The sequence below is a fragment of the Marmota marmota genome, unplaced genomic scaffold (assembly GCF_001458135.2).
Source record: "Marmota marmota marmota unplaced genomic scaffold, marMar, whole genome shotgun sequence".
Taxonomy (NCBI): Eukaryota; Metazoa; Chordata; class Mammalia; order Rodentia; family Sciuridae; genus Marmota; species Marmota marmota.
This window is the reverse complement of record NW_025999949.1, coordinates 26885521-26907913: the sequence shown is the minus strand read 5'-3', so window position 1 is coordinate 26907913 and position 22393 is coordinate 26885521. Positions and strand designations below refer to the sequence as shown.

The 22393-nt window shown below is 33.8% G+C and overlaps 1 protein-coding gene and 1 non-coding gene across 9 annotated transcripts in view; both read left to right on the top strand.

Moving 5' to 3' along the window:
• Cyrib (CYFIP related Rac1 interactor B) overlaps window positions 1–22393 on the top strand; it is a 109831-nt gene that overhangs the window by 72716 nt on the left and 14722 nt on the right. For 3 of the 8 annotated variants that reach the window (XM_015486474.2, XM_015486476.2, XM_048802130.1), the window contains 3 exons: window positions 7952–8034; window positions 14842–14963; window positions 20606–20711. In XM_015486474.2, the coding sequence (XP_015341960.1) occupies window positions 7962–8034; window positions 14842–14963; window positions 20606–20711 (301 nt within the window). In that variant the 5' untranslated portion in view covers window positions 7952–7961. Of the gene's footprint in view, window positions 1–6940; window positions 7024–7951; window positions 8035–14841; window positions 14964–20605; window positions 20712–22393 lie in introns of all 8 variants that reach the window. The other 5 variants (XM_015486475.2, XM_048802131.1, XM_048802132.1 and 2 more) reach the window with 3 other exon arrangements.
• LOC125616600 lies at window positions 17016–17140 on the top strand. Its single transcript, XR_007347338.1, has one exon. It is a non-coding gene; the product is annotated as a small nucleolar RNA SNORA25 (small nucleolar RNA).

The window sequence follows — 22393 nt, the reverse complement described above, 5'->3', positions numbered from 1 at the left end:
TGAAAATAATGGCTTGAGAAAAAATGGTAAAGTTAAGGATTAAGCTGCTCTCTGGAATTTCTCTGGTATCAGTCAGATTCTAACCAAGAAAGCAGAAACCATCTAGGCATTTTAAAACAGGGGGCTTGATATTTGAATTTATTTATAGAAATGTTGGAAGCCTGAGCCAAAGAGGAAGCTAAGGTAACTTAGATACTAATGGAAACTGCAGGAAGCAAGTTATTTCAAGGGCTGGGGGAACAAAAGGAAATAAATGGATTAGGAGAATGTAGGAACTTGGAGGAGGAACCCTGTAGTCCTGGATGCTGAAGCCTCTGAGGGGGGAGCCCTGCCCTGCACAGCTGCTGGGAGTTCCACAGGAAACCAGAGCCTTGACTCCCATCCATCTTGCTGTGGGAAGACTTTAAGATAGTACTTGACAAACAGAAAGAGGAGTGTTGTTTTTTTTTTTTTCTTCTCACTTTCTAGTTTCCTTTTCTTGACATTGTCTTTAAATGGTGGTGGTGCAGTTTCATAAAAGCAGTTCAATAAGTAGACTGTGCATGCAGTGTTTGAGGTTAATGGTGTCTGAAGGTTTTCAGAAGCAGAGATTTTTAAAATTTGCTACTATTCTGGCATGTACTTGTTGCTTTTAGCAACCACTGAAGGAAGAAATGTTCATCTTTAATTAAACCTTAGATCTAGAAAAGTGTCAACAGAGTGATGTAACTGGCTTTTAGGGTAGCAAAGCCATAATGACTACTTACCTTTCAACTTTGGTTGCATCTTCCTAATTTTATAGTGTTTTCTATAGAGTGGTTTGATCAGAAGAATCTTTTTAAAATGTATCATATTTCTGTAATTACACTTTAAAAGTGTATCAATTTGGTAACTTCAGGTAGTCATTGAAATTCTTGTCACTGGAAGGTCTGTGAAAAGAGCACTTCACAGCAGGAGAAAAGCAGGTACAAAGATTCCCCAAAAAGGGGGGCCATTAGAGAAGCTTCAGGAAAAACATGTGGTCTGATGGAGATGAGGTCAGAGTGAGCCAGAGATAGGTCATATAAGGTTTGGGACTTGATAAGGGTTTGGATTTTATTCTGAGTATGATGGGAAGGTATTGCTTAGTTTTGAGCAAAGGAAAGATGTGATGTGGTCTGGTTTATATTTGTGTACTCTTGTATATAAATAATATGTATTAGACATATCTATATATAAGTAAATACAAATATAATAAATGATAAATCTATTAATATGACATTGACATAATTTAATTATTATGAATATGATTATAAATTATATTACTATAATACAATTATATAAGTAATGTCATATTTGTGTGTGTGTAGGATTTTTTTGGGTGGCGGTTCTAGGGATTGAACACAGAGGTACTCAACCACTGAACTGCATCCCCAGTCCTTTTTATTTTTTTATTTTGAGTCAGGGTCTTGCTAAGTTGCTTAGAGCCTCACTAAGTTGCCAAGATCAACTTTGAACTTGGCATCCTCCTGCCTCAGCCTCACATGCCACTGGTATTACAAGTGTGTGCTACCACAGCCAGCTGGTTTATATTTTTAATAAGATTACTTTGCCTTTTATAATAAGAAATTGTAGGAGGCGGCAAGGGTGACAGCAGGGCCCGTTAGGACCCTTGAAGTAATCTGGCAAGAGGTCATGGTGGCAGAGATCAGGGAGGGTGGTATAGCAGTGGAACAGGTGAGACATAGTATCCTTTAAACTAATGACAAAAACGCATTGAGAAAGGAAGGAGTGTTATGTCAGATGCTTCTGACAGGTGGTATGGTGAGGAGTTGAGAATTGACCATTTGAATTGGCAACATGAAATTAACTTGGTGGCCTTTTCACAGCAGTTTTTGGAGTGTGGGGTTGGGGCAAAAGCCAGATTGGAGCAGGTTTAAAAGAGAATGAAAGGAGAGGGAAAAAAAAAAAGTGTGAGAACTGGCCTTGAAATTGAGCTAGATGTACAAGTTTTATTGATCAGCAGCTTTGTTGCAGTAATGGGTATAAAAGGCAAATTGGAGTGAGGCAGAAGAATGGGATTTGAAAAAGTGGAATTAAATAATTATAGACAGCTGATTTGACAGGTCTCATTAGTTAGAGAAATACAATGTGGTAGTATAGGGGACTTGATGTCCTTGGGCCGATGAAGACAAGCAGGAGAACCAGGGCCCAGAGGAAAGGTTGTCCCTGAGGAACGAGGTGCAGAGGGTGAAGCACATGATTAAAGTCATTTCTTTCATGGGAGAAAGGGGGTTGTTAGAGATTTGAAGACATTGTTGGTTGTCCCTAGTAAGAGCCTTGAATACTGTCAAGACATCATACCAGGCACAAGATAGTTTCCTGGGCAAAGAATTGTATAGCCAAAATGTTAGTAGTACTGAGTGTAGGAAACCCTAGTTTAAAGTAATACAGGTCAGTATATGAGCTTACTTTCCTTCTCTCTCCCCACCCACAAGTATTTATTGTTTATAAGCTGCACATGAGGAAAGCCAACAGTTTTAATTTAAATATTTTGGGCTGGGGATGTAGCTTAACAGGTAGAATGCTTACCTAGCATTGCACAAGGCTGTGGGCTCACTCCCAGCACCACAAAACAAAAAACAAAGTAGTGTAATTTAGATTGTGATATGCTAATAGGGTATGTTGGGTGATCAAGTGGAATATAATTGGGGTGGCAGGTGCAACCACTTTCAAGAAGATTGGCAGAGAAAAGCTTCTCAGTGAAGGGCACATCTGAGATGTGGCCCAAAGAATGAAAAGAAGCTAGCCTTTGGTACATCTTGGAATTAATTGTAAGCAGAGGAGACTCAGCAGTGCTAAGCCCCTCAAGCTGGAAGGAGTAAATAAAGTAACATTGCTTGTGAAGTTTCTAGAAAGTTGGAGGAAGTAACACAGTAACTGAATCCTGAAGTTCTGTTTCTGTTATTCTATAAGGAACTTCTTTTAAAGTGTTTTATGGGGGAAATGGTTTAATGTTAGCTTAAAAATACACTCCTCAGAGTACCTGCCAGGAGGAGCTTGCTCTTTTCCAGATGAGTTGTCCACTTGGAAACAAGCCTGTAACATAAGAGTTCATTCATGGTCACAAAATTCCACCATAAATATTACAAACTCTTGAAATAAGCCAAGTCTGGCTTTCTTGTATTAAATTTATATTGTTTTTTTCTTAGCTTATTTAATAAACATAGTGTTTAGTTGAAATTCAAGAATTACAATAAAATATGATCTAAAAGAATTTTCTACTAAATTTAGATAGTAAGATTTATTAAATTACTAAATTTAGTAATTTTCTACTAAATTTAGATGTAAGTAAGTCTTACTTACAGCTTATTATTATTTTCTAAATAATAATATTTATTATTTATAGCCTCCAAAATATCCCAGCCATATTTTGGATCTAGTTTTACATAAGCTATTTAAAAAATCCTTTTAGATCAGATTTATCCATTTATCTGAAACTTAGAAATCTCATTAGTGAAAATTCTTCTTAGATGCAGTTGGCAGAAATCCAGCTCAACAAGTAAAAGGGATAGTGATTAAGGTATCTTTAAACGAGAAGAAAATCAGGCAGTCTGAGAAATTAGTGACTGCAGGACACTTTCTGCAATTCTGTCCTGCATGTTGACTTCCTTTTTCTCTGACAGCCTGGCGTCCTCTATGGCAGGAAGTAGGCTGCCACATGTTCCCAGGCCTCACATTCCTCAGGCTTTGCTACTAGAAATGACTCGTAGTTATGTCGCTCCACACTGCAGCAGTAATGGCAGCAAGTAATCTGCCAGGCATGGTACTGAATGTTTTGATTGTGTTTTCCCTTTAATGATTTTAGGGACCCTCTGCATTGAATATCATTATTATTTTTTTATATTTTTTTTATTATAGTTGAACACAATACCTTTATTTTATTTATTTTTATGTGGTGCTGAGGATCGAACCCAGGCCCTCGCACATGCTAGGCAAGCGCTCTACTGCTGAGCCACAACCCCAGTCTTGCAGTTAATTTTAATAATGTATGTTTTACAGATGACAAAGTGGAGGTATGGAGAGGTTAAGAGATTGAACTAAGGTCACCAAGGTTGGAAGTGACAGGGTTTTAAACCCAGGTAATCTTGCATCCCTACTAGAGCTGATAGTTAGGAGCTATAATTCAGTCACATTGAGGTGGGGTTTTTTTCATATTAAAATAAGGCAAACAGGTATGGTTTAAATTTTTTTGTTTATCTTTGTAAAAGACAGGAGAACTAGTAATGTTATAATGGAACAATTTTTCAGATTTTTGAAAAATTCCACGAGTTTTTGTTAAGAAAGATATATGGTATGGTTTCCTACATAAAAAGTTTATGTTCTGTATGCTATAGGATAGGAAGAGTTTCTTCATTGGGCAACAGGGGCATTTGACAAAGACATTTTTGGTTATTATAATAACATATGCTAGGGAGTTGATTCTGGTTTCTAGTGGATTGAGGTTCAGGATGCTGCTGAGTATCCTCCATTGTGAAACAAACCCTACGATAAAAGAATTTTCCAGCTCCAAATGTTAATGGTGCAATGAGAAACACTTTGCCAGATAAACTGAGTCAATTTTCACGATCAGTGTCTGTATATGGGGAAAAAGAATTCTAAATCATTGAGGACGTTTAGCATCAAATATCAAGTATCATGCAGTGGTGAGAAACATAGACCACATTAGACTGGGTGCCTGGAAAGGAGAACCAAATAGTGCAATAAGTTGCAGAAGGGCCACAGGAAAATGGGGCAGACATGTTGGCTAGTTCCAGTATTTTCTCTACGGGTGGATTGTGTGCACATAGGTAAAATGGTAAAGAAACCAAACCTTTCCCCTCTGCCCCAACTCACATATTGATGCTGATCTCCTACAGAGGACTAATTTTGATAGCATTTCAGCAGTATTCTTGACCACAATGGGCTAAAGAGAGTTTTACTCTGATTTAGGAAATTGAAATTATTTGATAAATTGAAGACTTGTGTGTCAAAAGAATTATAACCTTTGTTCTTTTTAAGAACTGATATTGGGATTATAGGTATAAAAACAGCCACCATTTTTTAAGTGCTTTCTGTATGCTGGATATTGCAGAGTCAGTGCTTAAATCTTTAAACCTTTGTAATAACCCTTTAAGACTGGTACTATAGTTGTCTTTGTTGTATTAGTAATGAATCCCAGAAGTTAATTACTGTTCTTAAATTCAAACAGGTAGTAAACTAGAGTTAGGATTATGGTTTGATTACATAGATGGAACTCTTAGCACTGGATAGTCTATTGCCTTTTTTGTGTTGAAAACAATTATGGTTCATTTTCATGACTTGTTTTGCACCTTTGGTTGCAGTTTTGATACACTAGATAGTTTTTTGTATCTCTAATATCAGTTCTTGTTAATGAGAGATTCATATATTTGGAAACATAATCCATATATATTTGAAAAAATTAAAGCTGTGAAAAATATTTTCAAATGATTCTTTCAAAAACTTATTGAATAAATATAGTAACTAATTTGAGGTAATTTGGATGTGATGATTTATGAAAAGTGCTTTTCCTTAAATATAAAGGCTTGTATTATTAAACTTTTTACGTGTAAGATAGTTATTAAGGAAATGTTTTCTCAGTGAATCTATTTCATCTCACCTAATTCACTCATGTAAAACATATAAGAACATTGAAATTCTATGTAATAGAAATATTAATGTAAATAAGATAAATTTTGGAGGAATACCATTTGAAAATAGAGATACCATTCAGTATTTATCTTCCTTGCAAATAAATTTGGTTCTTATATAACATTTTATGAGAAATGTATGTTTTGTCTACCTGACTTTCACACATGAATTTATCTCCTCTGGGAAACTGACCATAAGGAACATAACCATTGTTGGGGACTAGGTGGAGGAAGGGGGAACAGAGAGCAGGTGATCATAAATGTTTGTCCTTTTCACACTTCCTACAATGGGTGTGATAAGGTGTCTTCTTTCATTAAGACAAATATTATGGTTTTTGTTTCATTTACATCTGCCTGCAACTTAGTTTTTGGAGAAAAAGCTCTGTAGTTGATGGGGGAAGTAGGGTGTGAGTAGCTCTGATGTCACAGTTTGCCTTCCCCTTTTTTACTCCAGTTTCCAGGTTTGAACCTGGTTTCCCAAGTGTTCTGACAGTACTTTCCACCTTCATTCTCACTGAATTATGGCAAATACTTGGACAAGATTTATGCCAGTGCCTTCTTTTTATTTTGTTTTGCTCTGCAAATTTACCAAGTTGTGATAATCGCTCACTCCTTATGTGCTTATTTGCTGTATTAGCTTTTGAGTTTTATGTATGGTTGTATATAGTTGAATATTTAATTTAAGACTTAAATAATAGAAGTTGATTAATCTTAGAAGATGTAAGAAATGTTGGAGTTGGTTTGGTGATTTTTAAAAATGGGTCATGTAAAAAAAAAAAAGGGTCATTAATTGGTAACTTCCTTCAGTGTAATGTTTAAATGTGGTTAAATACTATCTTCTCTGTTTTTCCAATAAGATTTAATTCAGCAAGAAGAAAAATATTGCACTAATTTAAAAATAATGGCCTCAATGTTTACTTATTTGAAAAATTTAGTTTTGCTGTTAATTTAAATTTAAAATATATACCTCAAAAATTTTAAAGGATCAACATTAACACAGATATTAATCAAATGGAAATATTGCAAGTTATATGTAAAAATATAATCCTTTTTTCCCACTTTGCTTTATGTAACACTTTTGACATGTGGAAAAGGACAGGATCTATAAACTTAGACAAATGTGCTTTTGTTGTTCCAAATTTTCAATGCCAGAAGCATATAACCCTGCACCTGTTGGTAATTATGAACAAGCCAGCCTTTGCCGAATCCCAGGCCTCTGCTTAAAAATTTTTTTTACTGGAACTAAATGATGTTGCCATTTTTATTTTTAGGTTTGCTGGCATGGGTAATCTCATTAAGGTGCTAACCAGGGACATAGACCACAATGCAGCACATTTTTTCTTGGACTTTGAAAGTAAGTCTCTTTAGCCCTTCACAGCTGGTGCATAATGGTAAAGGTGAACGATTAATTATATTCACACCACAGTGAAGGCCAGCCAGAATATTTGTTAATTAAACATGGGGGATCAAACCAAGTTTGCATGATTTTTTTTCTTAATTGTAGGCAAACATCACCATCATACGTATAATTCTTTAGTTCTTCATTTGCTAAAATCATGTTGAGTCTGTAGCCAGTGATGTCCTTTCATTAGTCCATGAAGCAAGTAGCCTTATGATGAACATTCTAATAGTATGCTTTAGTGACTATGCCAAACACTCTGTTTGCTTATAATCCTATAATAATTTTCTTTAAAAAATAAGAATTGTGTTGCATATTTGGAATCAATGCTTTGAATAACCTTCACAAATTATTAATGATTCAAATTTGATTGAAAATATATGCTGTACTTAATGGCATATAGGAAGTAAGTTTTATATTCTGCTATTTTAGGATGAGAGTCAAAGGTGAGCTTTGAAAGCCAAACCTCTTAATATTTGGCTTTGAAATATATTGTTGTTTCAGTGCTATACTAACAAAATTACATGTGAGTAATTCTTGATCAGAATTTCTTTTTCAGAATACTAGCACTATTGGAATACTTAAAGAATTTTTCATTATAAGGCCAATAATGAAACTTGTCTTGGGAGAATTTTAAGAAGAATTAGAGCAACAGTTGTGTCATTGTGTACAGGAAAAACCACATTTCACCTCTAGGTCTTCCATACCAACACCTTGAGAACCCGGTTTGCTGTCTGCCAGAGCACAGTCTGGGTAACCTGAAGGATGAATTCATGGCCTAATGAACATTTTCCCTGTTACCTTTTTTTTTTTTTTTTAATAAATTTCAGATGTTCTTTTTTATAAAGGGATATTTTCTCTTTTCTCATTCTTGTCTTGACAGGTACCTTAACATGGGGAATCTTCTTAAAGTTTTGACATGCACAGACCTTGAGCAGGGGCCAAATTTTTTCCTTGATTTTGAAAGTGAGAAGATGATTTTATATCTATTTCTCTTTGCCTGCAGTAGACTGCGTTTGTCTTGCACTTAATGAATGTTTCCACTTCGCCATCTTTTTAACTGCTTTGCATGACTGAGCTGTGAATTGTTTGAGTAAAATTTCTGGTGCCTTCTAGAACTGGAAGTTAGATTTTATATAGATTAAATTCTGATGAGAAAAATGTCTTTATTTGAATTTTTATAAGACATTTCATATTTCTTAGTTGGAGATTATTTTATAATTTGAGATATACTCTAATGAAACATTTTTATGAAAAAAATTTTGGTGGAAAAGAAAAATACTACCTCAAGATTTATTAATACAAGCAGTCTTTGGGGGAAAATTGTATTACAGTTGAAAATTGACTAGGTTTCAATTACTCTGTGTATGTTAAACTTTTAAATATGAAATCTGTTCATGAAGGCCATTCAGAGCTCAGTATTTGGGCATAATATTAAAAGGTAAGTGTGAACCTAAATTATTTAATCTTTGCAGATAATTTGAAAAGTTAAAAACTTAATTTTATGTATTTATTTCAGGAACTCATTTTTCTAACTCTAAATAAAAAGAAAAATAATAGGTTCACAGACCTTTAAGTAATTTGCCTTCTGTTTGTTTTATGTTGCATGACCTATTGTAATATGGTCTAAGAGTGGCAGGTAAGTGTCATTGACCTCTGTGCATGTGTGCAAAGCTTTTGCTTTTTTGGCTGATGGTATCGCTTTAGCTTGTCTGGTTGTCAAATTGAGAAAAATGATATTAAGTTGGTCTTTTAGCGTGAATGTTGCTGTTTTAACTGATCATTAGAAAATTGTTAGGAAAGGGTGAAGAGATAGCATTTAGGTTAAATCTCATGATTCCTTATACTTTATCTGAGATTAAAACATTTGAATAGATTCCTAAAATTTAAGACTTTTTCTTTTAAAAATAAAATAAACCCTTAAAATGAACCCAAAGAAAGACATTGTCTTCACTACCAACTTCTGTTTAGTTTTTATATAGTTTATTCTATGTTATAAATCATTTATACTTTTTTCCCTTTGAGCCAGGGCACTTGTTACATGAACACATCAATTTATAGCATATCTCCATTTTATAGAATATTTGTGGTCACTGATATTTTCAACATTTACTACATTCCTATAAATGATCTGTTACACTTTGTGTACTGTGCAGGCTAGTAAAGAGAAGTAATGTCAATATCAGGACCATATTAAATTGTTGGGGGTTTTTTTTTTTTTTTTTTGAAAGGGAAAATGTTATTAGATATTAATTTTCTTGACCCTTCTCAACAATTTAACAATGCTATTTTAAGTGCATGTTTAGCATGACTTTTAATCAGCTTGGGGATGTTGAGCAAATTGCTGACTTTTAAGATTATTCTTTCAGAGGAGGCAACTTACATGAAAGCTGTATTTTAGTTTATTTGCATCTGTTTCAAACTTGGTCTTGTCTATTTTTCTGCTCTTCTCTCTCTCCTTTTTCCTCTTTGTCCCAAATTTTTTACATTTGCAGAATCTTGGCTTTGATATAGTCAAGATCTTGTTCAAGACTTGGCACTTGATCTTTTTATAAATCTATCATTATGTTGTGGTCCAGTGGGATGCATGAAGTTAAATGTAGTACTTAAAAGATGATTTGTCTTGACTTTTCCAGTCTTAAGGGGATTGGGTCATTAACATAAAATTTTAAATGGCAAACTTAGTAGCAGGCAAAGGTTAAAATTGCTAACAACAGTAATATCTAATAATTTAGAATTACATCGAAAGTATTAATTTCTTAAAGGCAGATAAATTTAAAAAATGATACCTGTTGCCCCCCATCTGCCAATGTAGAACTTTTATTTTGACGCTTCCTGGTATACTATACTATAAGTGAAATCTAGTGAAAACATACTATTATACCAGAACAGAGTTCACTTGTTGTTACTTTATATTTTTAAATATATTTTCCTTTGATTCTAACATTGGTGTTTTCTTTTTTCTCTCATCTTTTTGTGTATGTTTCTTCATTTGGAAATATGCATGTGTGAAACATTGCCTTATCTTTAGACTACATAGGAGCCTTGGTCCATCAAAGGGACCTCTCAAATTTTTTTTTACCACATTAAAAATTGCCCAAACAGTTAATTTACCTGTTCCTAATTATTACTTAGAATTTCTAAAGCCACATTTTTTTATTAAATGGAGTAGTTAATAATACTACATTGCTTATTTATAGATATGTAGTAATATTCAGGCCACCAGTTCCATCATTCTAATTGGTTAAATCTTGCTCAGTATACCTCCATAGTTAAGCAATATAGAAATAATTCCATGTAGATAAATCTAGCTTTTTATGTACTAATTTACATGCAAATTTTGGTATACAAATTAAGTATTCTAGTGCATTTAAAATATGATTTAATGAAATCTTAAGAGTTTACAAAATGAAGACCTTCTTTAAATAAGTCTTTATTAACTGTCCCCTTTCCATACCCTTTTTCTACTTCAGTTTAATATATGCATACTTTCTCTTGTATACCAGCCAGAAGGTGCTGGGGATGCAAAGGTAACAACATTCAGGGAGTTCTCAGTCTGATAGCACAGCATAGACAGAAAAGTAAACTCATAGTTTACTTCCATAAGTTACATTCAAGGCATATATCAGAAGGTATTAACTTAGCAAAGTGTAGATTGGACATCACCGTGGAAAACTTATCTTATGGTGGTGTTTGAATTGGATTTTATTTAAAAGGTGAAAAAAGCCATTTTAGTGAAAGACATTGTAGAAAGAAGCAGCAACTTACAAAGTCCTTAAGGCATGATAAGTCATTCTGTGTTTATTAAAACATGCTCTTTGGGCAGGGGGAGTTTTTTTCCTTAAGACAAATTACATCTATATGATAAAATTTCATTTTTATTTTATTTCATAGTGGCAGTTAAAATATAATCCCAGTATCGCTCCATAAAATTTGATAGCAGTTATGCTGATAAAAGTATGTGAAAAACACTGAATGGGAGCCCATAAAGTCTCATCTCATTCTTGGAATTTCCTGCTATTTTATAACATCATTAATTTATTGCTCATTCTAATGACACATCTTTAGCTTGCATAACTTGGAAGAAGTGGGACACTTACTGTTTTTGTGTCCCTTCTTAACCTTAGCAGAGTACTTTGTATGTAATAGAAGTTTTATATTTGTTAAATTTATATCCAGGTAGATCAGAATAGGAAGTGGTCATTCATAAATGAGAACTAGAGTACCCTTTCTCTGATTCTTTGTTTTAACAGTGCCTTCCCGTTGACTTGTACATTTCCTCCAATGTCTTTTTGTGTTGCCTGTTTCCCACCATCATTTAAAAATGTAGGTATCCACTCTTTAGTCTAACTTTATTTTTTTTCCATTTTCTCACATACATTTTCAATTGCTTTGATCCTATACTTGGAAGTTTATTTATTCTAGTGGCATTTAAAATTTTCTTTTTATAAAATTATGTAGGGTTATATGTTCAGAGAAAAAAATGCATAATAGCCTCCTTTAATTCATGTTGGAGGATTATTTATTGACCCTTCTCATTCATTCAAGTAATATTATGGGAAATTTAGGTATTGATTTATATACTTTACCAGTGGTATGGAATGTACTTTTTAATTTTTTTTTTTACTTTCTTTTTTAGTTGTAGATGGACACAGTGCCTTTACTTATTCATTTTTTATATGGTGCTGAGGATAGAACCCAGTGCCCCAAGCGCTCTACCACTGAGCCACACAACCCTAGCCTGTATAATGTACTTTTTAAATATACATATAATTTTTTAGTTGTAGATGGACACAAAACCTTCATTTTATTTCTTTATTTGTGTGTGGTGCGGAGGATCAAACCCAGTGCTCACACATAAGAGATGAGCACTGTACCACCGAGCTACACTCCAGTCCCTGGAATGTACATTTTGATCCCTGACTTAATGAAGCTTATAGAGATGGATTGAAATATTTATGAGTGAATGAATATAATGTCAGATTAAAGCAGAAAGACTTTATTATAATTTTTATGTTGATTTGCTTTTTTATTTTTTTCCTTTCATAGCTATTTTGCCATTCCTTTTTAAATATAATATCTTCAATTTTAGCAAATATGTTAGTGAATCATCTTCTGTTACCCTAAGGAAACAGGTGTGAAATTATTAAAATAATTCATTTTTATCTTCAAACAATCAGTTTGTCTACTCTCAGTAGTAGGTACGTTATTTTGCAATCAGATAAGTGTTCTTTTGTTATCAGACTGTACATTTTTCTTGAAATAGTAAAGCCATTCTTTGCTATGAAAAATCAAAGTGACAAGTCTTGGTTGCATATTATATAAGGCCATTTTTTGAGAAAATGCTTTGTTTTATACAATCTTTTCCCTCCCTAGTATTTCACTCCTTTGCATGACTTGCTTCCAGTAAAGTAGCGCGTACCTGTCTGCTGTTTTCTGTTTGTCTTCATTTCTACAGCAGTCTTCAGCAGCTTTCAAAATTATAAACGTGACTTTCCGTGACAGTCTAACAAATGTTTAACCAGTGTGGTGCTGGGTGTTTTCCCCAGCCTTAGGGGAAACTTGAATCTTCTCCTTTATTTTTAAATTTCTTTGTACTTATTAAACCTTTACTAGTATTAACTACTTACAAGGTCTATTTAATTCTACTTGAAAATGTTTCGTCTGTGTGTCTCAGTGTCATATTTTTGTGTTAACAACTAGTCACCACACCAGAAATACAGTTTAGTGTTTTCAAACTTCACAATTGCTTTAGATGTATAATAGATAAAATATTGTCCTTTGTCATGAATTCCCACTTCATGAATTCAAACTATAATATGTGTTTATTATTGATGTTATGTCTGTAGTTCCACAATTCCATAATGAAAAAGTATAAAACTGTCATTTTTGCATGTAAAAAGTATTTTCCTCTGCTGCCTCTTGTGTAAGTATTAAAGTTATGGGTGTGCCTTCTTTTCAGTTTTGTGTCTAATTACGACTTTTGAAAATGATGGTCTGGCTAAATGTTATAAAAATTTACTGCTATAATGACAAATCCTGATTTTTAAAAATCTAGTGATGCCTTTGTAGATTTGGACAGAGTCTTTAGTGTTTTAATTGGCTTCTTCTGTGTAATTAATTACTTTGTCGTAGCATTTTAATTTTTTTTACAAAGTTTTGAAAAGAAATTTGAAAAATAAGGGAACAGATATATAAACAAAAATTTTATAAATTGGCTTTGCATATTAGTGTTATTTAATTGTTGTAGTACTGTTTTACATATGTTAAATTTAAAATTTGGTACTGCAATTGTTGATTTTTTTCAAATTATATGTTGTACATTTTTGATTAGTTGGCAGGTTTGATATTTGGAATTATGACTTGTCCCTAGCACAAAATAAAGTTGTAATTTGAAAGCATCTTTATTCCTAGTTTCATGTGTGAATTAAGTTTCTTTTAAATTTTTTAAGTAAAGGAGTAAATAGATCATTTTGTATGTGTGGGGAGGTGAAGTGGTTATAGACAGTCTAGGTACTGGTTTTATATGACAAAGAGATTTATCAGAAGTGTTCTTAATTCATCTTATAAATTTGGACTGCCTCCCTTCGCTCCTATTTTAGCATGGAGGAATCCTGCCAGCATAATTTTCCTCTAAAACATTATGGTAATCATAATGTTTATCATTTTAAGTGCTTTATGCCTTACCTTCAATGTCAAGTGTGGTCTAGTTGGAAAGATTTATGAAGAAATGTGTCCTTGTGGAGTCCCCCTTTTTCCTTAAAAAGAAAGGAAGAAAGAAAAAGAAACAAATGTGTTAAAAAGGTTTGGCTTTAGAGAAACAGGTGACCAAGTTTTTTAAAATAGGGTTTCTGTTATCTCAAGTCTAGCAGAGAGAAATCCAGATTTCATCACCATTAGCATATGTTTTCTGGCTAACACCACAGGTGGTGAAAATGCCCATATGTTGTCCCTGATTATGTTTTTATAACTGTTTTTTTCCCTCAATTTTTCTCTCAGTACCAAGTGTGTAGAAACTCCGTATTTGCTGTAGTATTTAAATTTTTCATTGATAGTCTTGTAGTTTAGCTTAAAGTATCTTGCTTTCACCAACTCAGAAATTCTGTAACAGTTTTGTAATTTGAACTTCCTCTGTGCAGAAATCTTGGCCTTCTGTTAATCAGCAGTGAAGTTCAATGCCTTAGTTTATTCTTAAATATGTATACCCTGCCCTATGTGATCTTATTTGTCAAGACAATTCAAAACGGTCCCTAGAAAAGAGTATCTAAAAACTATTTTTTGAAGTTTTTACTTTTTCTTATCAAAACTCAGTTGTTAAAGTGAACTTTAAAGGAAAATAAAGTAGTGTTAGTCTTAAACTGTAGATTAGCGAGATATTTTAGTAGGCTTTCATTTCTGTTGCATTAAAATAAATAATTATTGATGCATCTACAGTCACTAGTGAGTGACAGTGATCAATGTAGTAGAAAAAGAGATTATAAAGAATATCAGAGTTTACATTTTTAATTTTAATTTTTTAATAATTTACCAAGTCATAATTTGTAACCTAAATAGTAATATTTGGTGCTCCCTTAAATCTCTGTAATTTTTATAAATGTGAGGCTAGTTATTCAAATGTATAACTGTGGAAAAATTATTAATCTTTTCTAAGTGCAAAGTTAACATTGAATAAATGTAACATATCTTTGAAAATTTGCGTTAATTGCTTAGAGTTTACATGTATTTAAAAAATTCATGTCACTGTAAATTTTTTTGTGCTTTCCTGCTATTTAGATGCCCAGCCTACAGAATCTGAGAAGGAAATTTATAATCAGGTGAATGTAGTATTAAAAGATGCAGAAGGCATCTTGGAGGACTTGCAGTCATACAGAGGAGCAGGCCATGAAATACGAGAGGTAAAATGTGTTTATGTGCTTTCTAGGTAAACTAAAATTAGCTATGTCTCACCTCTTTTTAATGTTATCTAATTCTTCATTTCATGTGAAATAGTACATATAAAGAAAGAACATTGGGCATTATTTTGGAAGTGTTTGCAGTGATACAAGGATGAAAACAGTGTTGACAAATGTGTAATTTATGTGTTTTTAAGGAAGCTTCATTGTTTTGGTTGCTCTTGCATTTGAAATTTCCATTTCCTTGGGGAACTGTGTATGTTTTTCTTTTTCTGGGCAGTGGGGAGAACATGACTTTTCTGTGGCTTCATTCTGCCGGTATTTTTTTCTTACTCCTAGCTGTTTAGGAGAATATTGAAATCAACCAGGGTGTGGTCTCTTCACCTCCACTTCCCTCCCCACTGCCCTCCTTTCCCATGACTGCACCACAAGGAAGGTGTGTGGGGTGCTCTATTTCAAAAGCTTTCCTGCCCATTCTCTGAACTTAACCAGGCTTCTAGCCCTGTCCTTTTTAATTTCTTCTACTTTTCAGAAATGCTGGTTCCCTACCTCTTTACCTTTATTCTCCATACTTTCCTGGAACTACTTTTCAAATTATTCTTTAATTCTTATTCTTTTTCTTCCTCTTTCCTTTTCTTTTTCTGACTTCTTTCCCTCAGCATGTACTTACTCAGTTGTCTTAAAAAGACATAGAGAAATTCTCTAGCCTCTGGACCTGAATCTCATTTTTTTTCGTTACCATATTCTAAGGCAGGGCCCACTGTTTGTTTTTCATTTTCCCCACTTTCTGCTTCTGTTATTTTCAGTGACAATGAGTGCAGAGGTCATCAAAGACCATTCTTTTGATCTTACAGTTCCTATCTTACTTGATTTCTCTTCTGGCACTTGGACTACTGGTGAAGGCAGAGTAAAGTGCAGACTCTAGAAGATGACAGTTCAAGAGATACTGTGGTATTGGATATTTAATGTAAGGGAAGAGGGAGAATTGATTCCATGACTTTGGTGTGGTTAGCTTCTGGAGAGTGAATTCCATTTCTTGCCTCTCCTGCACTGGATTGCTTGTGTCCTGCTGTCTTGCACATGCATACTTCCTTGTTTTTGTCTGGGTTGCCCTTCTTTTATTTTCCTGTTGAATTCCTATCCTTCCTTCCAGTCTTCTACTTCCTGTTACCCCTTTGCCTAACACTGCACACACGTTTCTTTTTTGATAAACAATATCCTTTGTAAAACCATTGGTACTGGTATTTATTTCTCTACCATTATGCCCCCCAGTTTGAGGAGAGTGAACCTGGTTTCTTGCATATTTGGATATTATCAGCACCTGGCATAATGTTTATTAAAAGCTGTTAACTGCTAAAGAAATAAATATATAGCCTTAGAATAATCTTAGCAATATTATTAGCTTAAAACCTTAAGATTTCAGTAAACAAAGGCATGTAGCTGCTGCTGTGAACCAAGTTCTCTAAACATTTAAACATTTTGAAAAATCAAACATGTATGGAATGGAAAGATTTAAATGTTAAGTAAATCATAAACAACTAATTAGTTAGTAAAATCGTTCTTTCCCTGTAAGTCTTACCAGTCCACAAGTTGTTCTAACATGATTAATAGTGCTACAAATGTGGCTCAGTGGTAGAGACATGCATGGTGCCTGGGTTCGATTCCTAGCACCGTAATATTAATATAATATAATGTAATATAATATAAATGATAGATAGTGTCTTCATGTTGATTCAAGTTTGTTTTATAATTGAATTCTTGTCATGTGTCTCCCATAAACAATAAAGAAAAAAATCTCATCCATAATGGAGACAAAAACCATTTGTTATCTATTTGCTTTTTTTCCCCCAAAGGTAGAATGCTGTTGTTCTTCACTATTATCATTATTGTTGTTGCTGTAATACTTTCCATTAGAAGGATTGTTCTGCTATATTTAGAAAGATTCTTTATAATGAAAAATAGTATTTCCTTCAGTTTGTATATAGAATTGAATGCATATTAAGATTTAGTTGTAATCTTCTACCAGAGAATATAATGATAGGAAAGCTTATATATAGGACATTTCAAAGAGGGCTTTAGGGCTATGAAACCAGGAGCTCTTAACCCTGTGACCAAAGGATGAAGTTCCCCTAGGATGCCAGATCCATGCAGTGGTGCTATTTTCCTGAGGAGATACAGTTTAACCACATGTAGTTCACTCATACTATTCCATGATTGGTGATAGGGAGAAGTACCTAAGTGTCCTAAGGGCTTTTTCCCCCCAAGTTTATATACTTAAAAACACTGAAGAATACCAAAGTATAAGGAAAAAATTAAAAGTAGTGGTAAGAGATTGACCTTTCCCAGCTTTAAGACTTATAAAGGTACCACCAGTTTGGTAAAAGAATTAAGAACAAAGAAATAGGTGAATATAGATATGTAATATGGAAGATACAAAACTAAAAAAAAACTGCATTTAAATCTGTAGATGGGGACAAACGTGTAAACTACTCAGATAGTTGAAGAAATTTTCATTGAGAAATGTATGGTGATGTGAATGAAGGTGTAATGATACAAATTTAAAAGGTTTTTGAATAGTAGATAAACAAATTAAGAAAGAAGGCTCTAGTGAAAGTTCAGTGTATGTCCAACATATAGAGAACTAATAATTATAATGGTCATAGTTGAATATTAAGATTTAATATTGCTGATTAATTAATAAGACTCAATAGAGCATTGAACCATATGACCCATGAAAAACCTTAGACAATAGGAAGAATGTTAAGCCATGCTAATAAGTAGACAGTACTGTCAAGAAGTTTTAGTTGTTTTATAAAGAAAAAATAATCTCAGTGCAAGTGATAGTGTCGAATGGTGGTAGTCTTTTTGGAGGTCAGGTTGGCAATGTATAAAATAAGAATTTTAAAATTGTTTGTACTCTTGTGCCAGGGGATTTTGGGAAAATATATTCCAAGCAACTATAATTCAAAAGAAAATACGAACATAAAGCCTTTCTGGTGCCCTTACTCACTGTAACAAAAATATAGAAGCAACGCCTTGAGTTGCAAGTAAAAAAATAAATAATTTGTGTAAACAACGTAACACCATGCCTGACACAAACCTAACATAAACTGGGACTTTCCTATTAGTTGTATGTTAATCATGTTTAACACTTTGTTAAACATGATTTAAAATAAAATGTGATCAGACTTCTATCATGGACCACTCGATAGACCCGATTTTTAAAGGGGGACTCCAAACTGCTTGCCCCACATCCGTCCCTTTTCAGCCTGAAGAAGCCAGAAAGATCTTCGTTGCCCCCCTTCCTTACAGCAGTAAGGAGTTCCCAACTTAGAGGGGGGAATGAAGCCAGATTTAAAGTTAGGTAGTCAGTGTAGTTAGATAAATCGGGTCTAATATGGAGTGAAATCTAAAATGGAGACCATGCGGAGAATGACTCAGGGAAAACACAGGACAACTCATGGAATGTTAATGAAGTCCCGAAAAGGCCCTAGGCCAAAGTCCACCTCAAAGAAATGTTAATGAACAGCCCCAGCAAAAAGGTGCTGACTCAGAAGTCCTTCCTGACCAGATTACTTCTTTGGCCCACCTGTGTCCCACCCCTTGGGCCTTCCCACCTACATTCCATCACTGAAAGAACTATAAAAAGGGGAGACAACATCCCTTCCACGGATTCCACCTCTTGGGTCCCCTTCTTCCTCCGGGAGAAGTCTTCTCTGCTGTCCTTTAATAAACTTCTAATTTCTACTCTGAAAAAAAAAAATAATAAAATAAAATGTGATATAAGTTAGAAACTAATAATCAGAGCCTTATTTTATGGGATATACTACTGTCAAGGAAAATAAGTACTTTCTACTAATGTTGAGAAGTGTCCTTAACAGTTTTAACATTTTTGAAAAATACCTGCTGCTACAGGATAATCTTGCCACTGACACATATAAGTGCCCTTTTGTATGCTAAGCTTTCCATATGTGTTGACCTGAAACCTTACCTGCCAGCAGTGAAACTCATTTGAGTAGAGGAGGACTGGAAGTTGAAGGAGACCCATAAAATGTTGGTCATTGGGCTGGATTGTGGCTCAGTGGTAGAGCATTCACCCGGTGTGTATGAGGCCCTGGGTTTGATTCTCAGCACCACATAAAAATAAATAAATTAAATAAAAGTATTGTGTCCAACTACAACTAAAATAAATAAATATTTAAAAAAAAAAAAAAGTTTGTCATAAAAGAGCACCCATGTGCTCTTTCAACGAAATTCAGGCCAGGGGCACCACGGAAATTGTGAGCCCTTTTCACTTATGAACATGAATGACATTTGCTGGACATTTTTGGTATTTTGAGAATGAATTTATATTTAGCAAATAACTTGTAGATTCTTGGAAGAAACATTGAATGGGCTTCTTCAGAAAAGGAAATTTTAATTTTCATCTGTTTGATTACTTCCTGAATAATAAACATTTATATTATTTGATATAAAATGTTACTGAGTCTGAGCTTGAGCCTAAAAGGATTTTTTTCCATTTATATCAGTATAATATCAAAAACTTTTTGAAGTGTTCAGATTAATATGTGAAACTAGGATTGTTATATGTTGTGTCAGATTTTCTTTAATATTATGAAATTTCTAGATAAACATATAGAACAGGCTCTAGGCTGCTGTTGAATTTAAGCAGCATTCAAACATTTTTTATTGAAAAAATCAAGAAAATCTGAAATTACTGACACATATAAATAACTTAAGCAGTATACAGTCCATTTGATTTGTAGCTAGTTTATTCACAGCATGCTTTAAATCTATCTGGTTTAGTTTGCCTTCTTGATTTTTGTTTTTGTTTAGACAGTCTCTCAGAGTACTAGTGCTTTGGAAAATGTGAAATGTGTCATTGAGTACCTCTGATCATGTTCATAAGCAGGCCTTGGTTGTAAATTTCAACTTTCACGTGGTGTGTTAGTTGGTTGGAGATCGTAGACAAAGCTTTAAGTTCTCTGAAGGATGAAGAAAGCATCTGAAAGATAAAAGCAAGAAAATATATTTGTGGATAACCCTCAATACTCAGAAAAGATTGTCCAATCGCTTGAAAGGTTGGATATTGAAAGAGACATTTGTTTTTTTATATTAAGGATATATAGATTATGTTATTTTCTCCCTTTTTAAATTTGAAACTAGTTTTATTTGTTGTCTTATTCAGAAGAATCTAAGAAAACTTGAAGTCTAATATAGATTGTAGTTATAGGGAATGAGTATCTATGACAACTTTTAAATCACATTTTTGAGGTTGATTTAGGTTCGTAAATACTTGCTAGGTTTCTTAGAGCTGGCTCAGTCCATGGAATTTGAATTATTATTTTGTAGTCTATTCCCAGAGATGGCATCTTCATTTATTGCCTTACTTTTTTGGTTCACAAACACATGTTCAATTTTTTAATTCCATTATATCTGTTTCAAGAAAACGAAAATGTTTTGTAATAGAGTTGAAGTATTCACGGAGATGACAAGGTCCACTCCCAGCGTTAGTGGGTGCATTATTCTAAATTTTATAAATTGTATCAGGGTTTTCTACATTCTCTAAAACCTGTATTTTAATGTAAAAAATGATACTTGCGATTTTTTAAAATCTAACTATTTTTATTCTTTGGATTTTAAAGGCAATCCAACATCCAGCAGATGAGAAGTTGCAAGAGAAGGCATGGGGTGCAGTTGTTCCACTTGTAGGAAAATTAAAGAAATTTTATGAATTTTCTCAGAGGTTAGGTAAGTTGAAAGTTTGTAATTATTACTTCCCTAGTGAAAAACATCTGTAAGGTCAAAATTATTTAAGAGTATTTCATGTTCACAGTACTAAATTTGGCTGGGATCTGCTTATAATCCCTATCAACCCAGGTCTTTGAATTATTTAGATCATTTTCTGAACAAATTATCACAAGAAAAATTTCATAAGAAAATTGCTTTTATTTCTTTATATACTAAAGGGTTTTAGTATGAGAAAACTATTTGAAAGACTTTGTCTCCAACTCTATAGTCAGTCCTTCCCTGTATGATTTTTAAGAACACAAAAATTTGAATAACTCTTGGTCCTGAGGAAGACTGTTAAATGTAAAGAGAGTGGTTGTTTATGTAAATTCTTTTTATTACTCTAAATAAGAATTGTGATTTATTGTCCTAAGTGTAAAAATTAGTTCTTTTACAGTATTTGCCTTTCAATCAAGTATCTGTATAGTCTAGCAAACCCTTGTACCTCTGTCAGCTTGGGACCTTTCATCTCAGTTATTTTTTCTGTGTATTTAGAGCTTTTCCTGTGCTTAATACATAGGTGCATGTGAAGTTTTTAAAGTACTTTAAGTGATCTTGGCCTCTTAGCATATGTCATTTAAAAAATAATAATAATTGAAGTATAGGCCAAACAAGTTGGACTTCAGTGTTTTCCTGTATTTAAACCATAAGAAATAACCAGTCTAGTGGCACTGTTCCATTTCAGCTGAGGAACGTAGTAGCACAAGTAAATGCAAATAGCTATCCATCTTCCTGTTAACATTTGGAAACCCTGAACCTTCATAATTGTACACAAGGGACTTCTCTAAAGTACTAATTTAGGATCTAATGGTACCCTCATCTTTTGATCAATAAACCTGGTTAATTATATTTTCTAGTTTCCTAGCTGGCAGAAAGCATTTCCTCTCTTGCACACAATAGATATTTATTGTTAAATGAGTAAGTGATATATTGATAGATAAACACACCTGATACAGCACCTATGTATTAGGTATTTAGAAGCAGTCATAATAGTAATTTTAGGCTTTGGAGACATAATGGCCCATGTTGTCACTTATTAGCTGTGTGGTCTGGATCACATCACTGCACTTCACTGAGTTTCAATATTCTCTCTGGACCTCCTGTTTATTCAGTTCTTTCCATTATGTCCCCTAATCCTTTCTCATTTCATCTCTTACTGTACTGTTGAGCCAGAAATGAAGATAAATTCCACAAACACCACATGGATATCAAGTCGCACATGGTCCTTCAGAATCTTTCGATCCTATGGAGATGTTTGTGTGAACTGAGTATTATAGTCACCAGGGGTTATACTCCAGAAGAGGGACCCTGATCCTTGCTGGTTTATATATTTATATGTAGAGAGGCAGGGCATGTGTCACCTGACTAATGTGGAAGGTACAGGGGATTTTTTTTGTTTGTTCATTTTAAGAAGATACTGAGTTTTGCTAACAGGCCTGGGGAACTCTGATACTTGCTTGCTTTGGTCTGAGGCCTTGGAACCATTCTTTTTGAGACAGCTACCTGGTGGAAGTTCTGTGATCACACAGTAGGCACATCACTTCGTCTTGCCTTGGTCTTCCTTCTGCACAAGGGGCTTATTTTTGGGAGTGCCCCTTGAGTCATAATGAGCAAATCCATCCAGCGTGTTGAGTTTGTGTCAC